The sequence below is a fragment of the Mustela putorius genome, unplaced genomic scaffold, assembly GCF_011764305.1.
Source record: "Mustela putorius furo isolate JIRA1106 unplaced genomic scaffold, ASM1176430v1.1 tig00003869_pilon_pilon_pilon, whole genome shotgun sequence".
NCBI classification, from domain to species: Eukaryota; Metazoa; Chordata; class Mammalia; order Carnivora; family Mustelidae; genus Mustela; species Mustela putorius.
Window position 1 is genome coordinate 30,462,425 of NW_025422021.1, and position 10,489 is coordinate 30,472,913.

General features: G+C 58.4%; 1 protein-coding gene across 1 annotated transcript; it reads right to left on the reverse strand.

Moving 5' to 3' along the window:
* Positions 1 to 342: 342 nt before the first annotated feature.
* NEU4 (neuraminidase 4) lies at positions 343 to 7,541 on the reverse strand. The gene is made up of 3 exons (XM_004743815.3): positions 6,653 to 7,541; positions 6,290 to 6,545; positions 343 to 5,188 (listed from the first exon to the last, which is right to left on the reverse strand). The coding sequence occupies exons 1-3, from the start codon at positions 6,851 to 6,853 to the stop codon at positions 4,206 to 4,208; spliced, it is 1,440 nt and encodes a 479-aa protein (XP_004743872.3). The 5' UTR covers positions 6,854 to 7,541; the 3' UTR covers positions 343 to 4,205.
* Positions 7,542 to 10,489: the final 2,948 nt, after the last annotated feature.

Below are 10,489 nucleotides of genomic sequence, written 5' to 3' on the forward strand. Positions count from 1 at the left end.
CCTGGCCAGTGCTGTGCAGGACGTAGATGCACCTCGCCCAGGACAAGGCAAGGAGGCCGCCTTGCTCTGAGGGTGCCAGGCGGAGTCACACATGGAGGGACACTGCTGGGGAGTCTGCGGGCTGTGCAGGCTTGAGAGTCTGAAGAAACCAGTAGCTTCCATGGAAAGACAAGGACAGTAGTGAGAAAATGTCACACATCTAAAACTAACCCCCAGAAACACTTGGCTTTCATATTTTCAAACAATAAGCAGTCAGAAGAAAAAGTGGCCAAGATCTTCTATTGACAACAGCAACAGAGATCAAATGCCCGAGGCATCGGTTTTATGAGAAATGTGTGACCCCACAGGACAGCTTGGGTGCAAGGGCGGAACACCCCCGTGGCAGGAACACTTGGCGCCGTTCAGAGGCCACGTTAACCGTAGCGGTAACACGGTCCCAATAGAAGCCCACATCTCTGCAACTGAAGTTCACACGGAGAAACAAACAAGCAGGCAAGAGCCAAGGAAACCAAGAAAAGAAAGTGAAAGACAGCAGCTTTATCAGACCTGCAACTATCGACGGATGGTGGCACACACACCAGAGGACGGCCGTTAGGGGACAAAGACAGAGGCAGTGGGAAGTGGTGTTTATAGCACGAATAAAAAGTATCAGGCAAATCCCCTCCTCCTGCCTTGCACTTGCACGCATCCCAAATGTAAGTGTAAAACAGAAACCCTGAGGCTGGAAGGCAGGGGTGAGTTCCTCACCCGAGAGCAGAAGACCTTCCTGATGCTGGCTAGAATTCACAGTGTCATGAAAGAGAAGATGGAGACATTCCATTCTACAAATTGGAGGAAATGCTTTAATGTGGCAAAGAGAAGTGTCAAAGCAAACTAAGGGAAAGTATTGATGATATTACACAAAAGGTTAATACTCCAATTAGATAGAGATCATCTAAAACACGGAAAGGGCGAGGTCAAAGGAACAGTGGGAAAGTGGAGAGAAGCTATGATGAGGCACTTCCTAGCTATGCACACGTGAATGTACACATGCACATGTATACACACATGCACGTGTACATGCATGCACAAATGTATGTACATGCACACATACACATACACATGAATGAGCACACGTACATGTGCATGATACAACCATACTCATGGGCACGCACGTGTGCATATACGCACATGTACACAAACGTGTGTACTCAGATGCACACGTACCACACAAACCAAAAACACTATACATATGTGCACTCCATGTATGGATGTACACATCCCTTCAGCAACAAAAGCTGTTCCATTCACTCATAAGGAAAATGCAGACTATAGGGATCCTGTCCGCAGGCAACACTGAACCATCCTCCACATCACTGGCGAGGATTCAGGGACTAAGGCCCCTAGAGCACCGGAGTGTGGCGGGCGGGATGGCCACACTGGAGAACTTACACTAGCCAGGCGTTAGCCAAGCATTTGCCATTTGACCCACAAATCCCACCTGTGAAATAACGCCCGGGGGTGAGCCAGGTGCCCGGGAGGTCCCAGGGCAGGTGGCCGGAGCAGGAGGGCCCGACACAGGCTCTGAGTGAAGAGAGTCCCTGGGACCTCGGCCCATGCTAGTCAGTGTGGGGTATGGGCAACTCACTGCCCCTGCAAGGAACCGAGTTGGCGTCCCATCAAAAGACCAGGGAGCACTTTAAGCATAAAAAAATACCAAAATTAAAAGTAAAAATCAAATTAACACATTTTGAATATGTTTTTAAACAAATGAGATCATTATCTTGAAAAAAAAAAGACAAAACACACACAGCAGAGAGGGCAGGAAGCAGTGGCCTCGCCAAGCCACCGGCCGGGCCACCCACTGGCAGCAGCGAGGCTCCGATGAGAAGCCAGCGAGCCAGGCACAGTCAGCACTTTGCTGCTCACCTTCCCGGAACACGGCCTCTGCAGCCCGCCTCCACTCACTTTTTCCATCCCCTGCTCTGCCCCAGCCCCATGTGTCAACGACCCAGGCTGGGGCATCTCGCCCACCCCCACCCACGCCCGCCCAGCAGGTCCCTCCCTGCCAGCCCCATGCATCTCACTGGCGGTGGTGGCAGGAACAGGGAGGGGGGGTGAGCCTGGGCTTTTCAAATGAGGCCCGAGGCAGGGAACCCAGAGCATATGGCATGTGGCCGCCCTCACAGCCAGGGCCCACCTGAGCCCTGCACTTGGAGCCCCTCTGCCCAGGAGGACGAGCCCTCCCACGACCTGGGCTACCCTTTCCTGGTCTACAGAGCTGGAGCCAAGAGCTGGCCACCTTCAGTGAGGAATCCAAGGTCAAGCTGGACACACAATTTCCCCTGGGGTCACATCCCCTGTTAATGGGGTACAATGTTGTAACTGATGATTTCAACGGCGATACAGAATTATCAACCGAAGTCCTGGCTCACTCAGAGCTTCATCTCGGTGACACACACCCTGAGGTTTGGACAAATGCACAGTGACACGTCCCCACCATGAGAGCATCACATAGCGTCATCCCACGGCCCTAGGAGTCCTCTACACCCCACCTGTTTATCTCTCCTCCCCACAAACTCTGGCAACCACCCGTCTCTTGTCATATGGGGTCACAGGGCACACTTCCACTCAGTGGTACACAGTTCAGGGTTCTCCATGTCTTCTCTGTCTGGACGGACCACAGCTTGTCCGCTCATCTTCCAAAGGACATCCGGATTTCTTGCAAGGTCCGGCAATGACGAATGAAGTCACTATGCACACCCATGTGCAGGTTTCTGTGTGGACATGAGTTTCCAGTTCATCTGGATAAGCACCAATGACCCCAACTGCCACATCCTATGATAAGAGGTGGTTGTTGATAAGAAACCACCAAACTGTTCCTGGTGGCTACCCTGTCCCGCCCTCTGCCCGCGGGAGGGACAGTCCTGCCAGGACGTCCCCACCCTCGCCAGCAGGTGGTGCTGGCAGCGCTCCAGATCCTGCCCATTCTGCTAAGTGAGCCGCAGGACCTTCCCCTGACACAGGATATGGAGCATTTTTCCATACTCTCAGTTGCCAAAATACACAAACAACTCTTAAACTCAACAGTGAGAAGACAAACAGCCCAACTGAAAAAGAGGCAAAGCTCTAAACAGACACTCACCAAAAAAATCTACAGATGGTACCACCACTTTGGAAGACTGGAGAGACAGCTTCCCACACGGGAATCTACCCAGTAAACCAGCACGGATGGTCCTGAGACTCCCGGCAGAATTCACGGGGAAGCTGGGCCACCCAAAACTCTCCTCTCCTAGTGTGCAGACTTTCAGTGAGGGATTTGGGGTCTTTAATAGGGTTTTTCCAATTTTCTATTTCTTCTTTCATAAGTTGTATTTTTCCAGGAATTGTGCATCTTGTCTAAATTTTTAAGTGTATTGGCATAAAAAGGTTCCTAATATCTTCTTGAAATCTTTGAACATCTGGAGGAGCCCCGCACACCCTCTCCCATTCCTGATGCGGCTTATTCACAGTTCTCTTTTTCTATCACCAGTCTCAACAAGATTATCAGCTTAATCAGTTTTCTAAAAACCTGGCTTTGGCTCTCTTTATTCCCTCTACCATATGATTTTTCCTATCCCTCTAGGTTTGCTCATGATTGTTCTCTTCCTTGTCCTCCCCTTTGGATTCAGTTTCCTGCCCCCGCTACGGTGGGGCGGCGGCGGCCCTCGCTTCAGCCCCTCTCGCACAGTGCGTGCAGTGTTCACGTAATTATTTTCAGACTCTTTCCTCACTTTCACCAGACCTGCTTCTTTGGGCCAGGAGCAATTCAGAATCATGTTTCTCAATTTTCAGAAATCTTCACAAGGAAGATTTCCTTTCCATTCGCATTTATTTCTAGCTCAGTTTCACTGTAATTGTCAATCCTTCAAAGTCTTGTAGAGACTTGAATTCATGATCCAGCATGATGTCAGTTTTTACACCTGGGTGTATTTGAACAGGTGTAAACAGGTGTATTTGAACGTGGTTATCTCCTGCTGGGTTCTCTGTGTGTCCATTTAGTACGGTCTGCCCATCAGCCTGACCATATCTTTTGTATCCTCACTGACTTTGTCCGTTTGCTCTATCGGTCTAAAATTTTCCACTACAACTATGGCTCTATTTTCTCCTCTAGGTCTGTCTGCTTTTGCGTCATATTTCAAAGCACAGTGTTAGAGACATACAAATGGGTCTGGCGAGAGGGCCCATCAGGAAGGCCGGCAGCGCTCCTGAGGCTTACCCCCGAGGCTGCGAGGTTTGGGGCCTGCCGGCACATTCTGCAGGACCTCAGCGAGGGAGAACATGCAGAAGGAGATCTCCTCGTAGGAGACCCTGGCCCCACTCTCATACAGACAAGCAAAGGTCAGGGCTCCCTTGAGGGTGGGACCGATGGAGGCCAGGTCAGAGTAGCCACTGGGGCCCTCGTAGATCACCCAGGGCTCCGTCCAGCTGTGGGGGTCCAGGGGGGACCGGCTCAAATGGATTCCCATGTGCAGCCGAGCCCTGCGTCCCACCGGGTGGGAATACAGGAGCCAGGTGGGGCTCTGAGACAGGGTAGCAGGGAGCCAAGGGAGTCTTGGGGCCCAGGGGCCCCTGGTCCCACTGAGCCCAGGCCCCAGGCCAGGCTCCTGAGGGCTGGACCTACATCCCTCCATCCCGCTGAGCCCTTGGTCCCCTTGGGTGTCTGTAATACCCTCCTCTGAGGGTTGCCGGACTCTGGGACAGAGGCATGGGGACTGGGGGTGGTTCCTGGCATCTGCCGACCATCTCTCAACCCTTAGAGAGTGGAGCGGGCCAGGGAAGCCCAGGATGCTGCCTTGGCAGCCCCAGGAGGTCTCAGCCAGTGCCGGCACGAGCTCCCCGGGCAGGAAGGAAGCACCCTCATCTGTACTGAATGCCTCCACGCGGCTGCCCAGGGGACTCCGGGCGTTGCAGTAGAGGAGGCCACCCGCCTGCCCACCGTCCAGCGCAGCCAGCTGGCACTCGCCCGAGCGAAGGTTGGGCACAAGGCCTCCACGATGCCAGGTGCGACCGTGGTCGTCACTGTAGAAGGTGAAGGCATGGGGGCTGGTCCTGCAGATCCTGCCGAAGCATTCCCTCCGGTCCACGCGGTAGGTGTAGGCCGGCACCAGGAGGCGGCCGGAACGCAGCTGGATGCCGTGGCCAGGGCCGACGGCAAATGTGGCCCAGTCTGTGGAGGAGAGGGGCTGCCGGCCATCCCAGCCAGGAGACGGCCGTGGCCGCAGCCTGGCACCACCACCCACCCCAGGGAGTTGGGGAGGATCCACAGCCAGTGCCTCAGATTGAGGGACGGCTCATGAGGAAGCCCCCACCGACCGTGTGTCCCTGCCCTCCACTCCTGCTGGCCGCTCTAGATCGTCAGGGGCCAGACAAGCCTCTCTCCAGCATCAGCAGGAGCCAGGAGCCCAGGCAGGCTACTTGGCTAAGTTCTCAGCTTGTGAGCAGGTAGCCAGTCCCGGAGTGTGGATGGACAGTCAACAACAGTGCTGTCCAGACAGCGGGGCAGCCAAGGGCAGGGGCTATGCAGACCTTCAGGGTGGGGTCGAGCCCTGAGCCTGAATCCCATGGAATGGGTTCCACGGGAGCAGATCGCTCTCTAGACCAGCTCTGTATGTCCTGTTCAAGCCTCAGAACCTGCCACACCTCTCAGCTTAGATCCTATCTACAAGGGTCAGGGTGACCCCTAGGTCAGTGTCCCCATGGCAGGGTTGGGGTGGCCTCAGAGGGCAGTTGGTGGTCAGGCCTTTAAGGAAGGGGCAGAAGGAGTGGAGGAAAAGCTTTAGGGTCAGGCAACATGCACAGACCTGATCCCTAAGCTGGACATCCCCGGGTTAGAAGGCAGAGGGCAAGTGGTAAAGGAGGTGAGGCAGCCGTGGAGTTGGGAGGAGGGAGGGAACTCAGCGCTCAGACAGAGACAGTCTCAGTTAGATGAGCCTGCTCTCCAGGCCTAGGGAGGTAACCAGCACCCATCTCTAGGACTGAGGGGTTCAGGGGAGGGGGTGGCAGCCCCAGGAAACAGTGGGAGTGGTCCTTAGGCTGGGAGCCATTGTAGGTAGCCCCCTGACCTGCAGCTGGACCCTTCCCCCGCCCCCCATCGTTTGGACCCCCAACCCAGTGTGGACCCCCCAGACCACTGTGCAGACACCTCCCCATGAGACCCCACCGGCCACTCTGCGGGCCCCCTAGCCCAGTGCAGACAAGCCCAGGTGCATCCCACCCTGCTCCCCACCACCCTATGAACATCACAGCCCCCTACCCACACCCCACCTACCCTGCTCTGCGCCGCCCACCGCCTCCTCCGTGAGGTCCCTGGCCGCGCCCCAGCTGTGCCCCGCGTCCCGGCTGGTCACGCAGCAGAGGCGAGCGGCATTCCTGCCGGTGGCGATCTGCGTGGCCTCGGGCGTGCGGCCCCGCACCGCGATGAAGAAGAGGAAGATGGTAGCCGTGTGGGCATCATGCACGGGGCAGGGGTTCATGGACCGGTGCTCCTCCAAGGCCGCCGTCGCCAGCACGCGCATGGCACCCCACTGCCCGGCGGAGGGAGGGAGGAAGGGAGGGCAGGCAGCCTCAGTTTACCTGTGCGCCGGGCGGTGCCCTGCCCGAGTCCTGCCCGCCATAGGTGCCCTACACTCACCCTCACGGAGCTCCCGGCCAGCGTGCCGCTCCTTTGCACCAGGCGGTGGGCATGGGCATCATCAGGGCTGAGCCGCTGCTCTGCAAAGGCCAGTAGGGTGGGCACAGGGGGCACAGACAGCAGCGCGGGCACACGGTACGTCAGACCACTCCTCTCGCGCTGGAAGAGCACAGTCCGCTCGGGGACATGTGGGGCCCCCATGTTCTGGGGGGCACAAGCCGGGGTTCAGTTTCCCCAAATAAGGGTCCCACGACCACAGGCAGCAGGGAGACACAAACAGACACACCAGATACACAGAAAATGAAACAAGGAGAGACTTAAGCACTGAACAGAGAGGCACACACAGACGCACGCGCATTCACCACGGCCCTGGGAGACAGAAAGACGCTTGCATTCCACACACTCAGACACAGGCTTCTTGGAGAAGGCGCCCCAGCTGCTGCCCCCACCCTTCTCAGACCTGGGGGGCTCTGGGATTCTCGGGAGTGGCCAGGATGGATGGGGGCGGGGTGGAGGGAGTGGCCTGCTGAAGGCTGTGGGGGGCGCAGTGGGTGTCCTGCTGAGAAGGGGCCTGAAGTCCAAGTCCGAGCAGGATGTCTGCAGGTGCAGGGAACCAGCCACCCTGCTCCTTGGGCTCCTGAGCCAAGCTGGGAGTTATGGGAGGTCCAGCAGAGCCACCCCACCCGCAGGGTGCCCCAAATGGCTCCCACATGTGCCTCAAGGGAGTTAGAGGCTGTGCAGGCTGGAGGGGCAGTGAGCAGGACCCTGAGGAGGCCAAAGAGGTCACCGCCCTGCTGTCCTACCCCACCCCCTCCTGGCAGAAAGGGGGCCCAGCCAGCTCCAGCCTGCACTGGGGGTACCCTTGGGAAGAAGCTGCTCCCCACAATGACAGGAGGAAGATCTGCACCCGCCATGTCTGAGGCCCGACAAGCGGCTGCTCACAGAGGTGGGAAGCCAGGCTGGGGAGGGTGTGCCGAGCCTGGGGGCCTCCTGGAGCAAAGGCTAAGAGGGGAGGGGAGAAGGGCAAAGAGGAGGCCACATTCCAGGCACCAGGCCGACCCTGGCTGGAAGGACCCGGGGAGGGACTCAGCAAGGACAAAGAGGGCTGTCCTCGCTGCAGTCCTGTTCCCGACTTCTGTCCCTGCGTCCGGCGCTGCACCGCCCGGCTCCCTGACCTTGGCCGGTCACCTGGCCCCTTTACCACAAGTTGGGGCTCCTGTAGGGGTGCGGGGGAATGACCAAGGGCAGCCTTTCTGCAAGTAGCCTTCCTCCCGGGAGTGTGCTCCCAAGTGAGGCCATGAAGGGGTATATCTGGTGTGCACCAGGGGTCTGCGATCTCCCAGAGGGGGGTTTCTTTCTCTGATTTGCACAAAGGCAACCATGGGCTGACCCGGCCCCCCACAGGGATGCAAGTGAGGGAGGGAACACGATCGGGATCTGGGGCCGGCAGGCAGAGCCAGACTTGGAGCAGCCAGAGCCCACAGCCACATGCTGGTCAGCGCTCCGCACCAAGGGGAGGAGAGAGTGGGAGGAGGGGGGAGAGCACGAAGCCCCATATCCCACTTGGTAGCACCGCTCTCAGAGGGTCAAGCCGCTGCACACAGGGCATGGCCCGGACACATCTGAGGAGAAGGGATGGAAAGGGGTTGACCCGTGATAGGAAGAACACCCTAAACAAGAGTGGTCTCGCTCAGACGCATGGGAGGTCACGCTGGCTGGCTCAGCCGGCGGCCCCAAAACACAGACACCTCACCTCAGCCCACCTCTGCCCAAGGCCACCTGCTCCTGAAAGGCTCTCATGGGCAGCGCCGTGGCCTGCTCCATCGCCCGTTGAGCCCAGCAGGCCCCCTGCCAATCTCAGGCCTGGGGGCTGTGAGAGCAACTTCCTGTGTCTGGAAGCCCCTGGGCCCCACGCCCACTCTGCCTTCAAAGGGCAATTGTGCCCCAGCAGGAAGCAGGTGTCAGTGGCACGTGTCCCTCCAGGCTGAATGGACACAAGGGCACATTCTTTGCACTTGGCTTCCTCCACTGGGCCAGAGACCACCTGGACTGTGAGGTTGCCCAGAACCGCTGCTCACTCTGCTGCCTGCCCAAGCAGGATGAGGGCATCCCACGCTGTCCTTGCCTAGGGCCCAGGTCTCTGCAGAGCCCCAAAGTCCTGGAGAGAACCTCTCAATCTAAGAGGCAAAGCAGAGCCTCATGGGCAACTGGACCAGTTTGGCCAAATCGTTAGGGTCCAAGGATTTGGCTTGACCAGGATAGGACGGCTGTGTCCCAACATCTTGTCAGGGCTTCTGGACAGCCCAGGTCCCCACCCACACCCCCAGAGGAGCACAGCCCCTGTCCTCCGGTAGGATCCCAGCCTGCCGCAGGGCACTTAAAAGCACGCGTATGAAGAGCAAAGGGCTTTGCATACAAGTTGGGCAGAGGGGTCCCCAGGTCTGTCACTTTGGGAAGGGTCTCAAGTCTGACCTGAGTGACCTGTGCCAGGTGAGGGGCCAGAACTCAGTTGCAAAGCTCGGGCCTCATGGAGCAGGGCCCACACACCCGTCAGCTTCCACAGGCCGGGTCAGGCCCCCCGCTCTGAGCCCCAGCCCAGTGTACCTCTCCCAGCCTCTTAATCAATCCCTGGGCCCTTGGGCACCCCTGCTGCTTGGACCAGGCAGTGATCCCAGGCGGGGCATCCGTGAAGAGCATCTGACCAGTCAGCCTTCCATGCACGGACCCTGCCCTCGGCCCAAGGAAGGGCGGCCAGGAGGACGGAGGAGCCTATTTCTGGCCCTCAGGGGCTGGGGTTCAGGTGAGCGGGGAGGGAACTCACCGGGCACCACGGGGAGGCTGCAGAACGGCTGTGGGGCAACGGCAGGAGTGCCTGCTTCTCCAACCCAGGGAGCAGGGTGGAGACAAGAGCTGGCCGGCTGTGTGGGCCAAAGCCGGAGCTGGCAGGGTCCCAGGGCTGCGTCAGGACCCAGGCTCGGACCCCCCACCCCCACCAGCTGTGTGGCTTTAGTGCAGTGAGGAGAGGGGTGGTGCCGGGCCACACTGGGGAAGGCCCGACCAGGGCCACACAGGGCTCCTCTGTCCACCCTGCAGTGCTTGGATCTGGGAGCTCACCATCCCACAAGGCTGTGCGGAGGCAGCCTGCAGCAAGGGGCATACAGATCTCCCTGTCCCCAAGCCTCCTCCAGAGACAGCCTCCCACAAAAACCCCAGTGAGCCATCAGACTCTCGGTGAGGTTCTGCGACCTTCCCACCACAGCCTGGATGCCAGCCCCTTTGGCTCTCCCTCGGCTCTGGCCCATGTCCATGCTAGGCAGCCAGCGCAGCCTGGGGGTGGAGCAGCACCACACCCGCTTTCCTAGCACCAGCCGCCTTGTCAGTGCTCCTGCCGGCTTTCACCGATGACCACAGCCTGGTGACCACTGTCCAGGCCAGCGCCTCCGGGGAGCCCTCAGCATCCCAGCCCGATCAGTGAAGAGGACCTTCCCCCTCAGGGGTTCCCTGGGCCCCACCTGCACAGCAGGACCCTGCACAATTAGACCCCAAGACCTGACCTTTACTGTCCACCTGCTTGTACCCACTGACCTTCATCCCACGTTTTTCCTGAAGCTCTTCTTTCCAACTGATCTCTAACTCAGGCCAAAACCCGACAGGTAAAGCATCCTGTAAAGGTTGCTGAAACTGCCCCCCACCTGCTGCCCCCCAACCTTGGGCAATAACAATTGCCTGGACCACCTGGGCCAGTGGGAGCTCAGCCCCTGACTCACGGACTCACGCCTGCGCACATGGACTGCAGAGTGGCCGACTGATACCCTGACCTCATTATGACACTAAGAC

What these genes read in the sequence shown, in the direction of transcription:
- NEU4 (XM_004743815.3), bottom strand. Translation starts at nt 6,853, where the DNA reads ATGGGGGCCCCACATGTCCCCGAGCGGACTGTGCTCTTCCAGCGCGAG. An exon ending in TGGCCGGGAGCTCCGTGAGG is followed by an intron (nt 6,546 to 6,652) that starts GTGAGTGTAGGG and finishes TCCGCCGGGCAG; the next exon opens with TGGGGTGCCATGCGCGTGCT. An exon ending in GGTGGGCGGCGCAGAGCAGG is followed by an intron (nt 5,189 to 6,289) that starts GTAGGTGGGGTG and finishes TCTCCTCCACAG; the next exon opens with ACTGGGCCACATTTGCCGTC.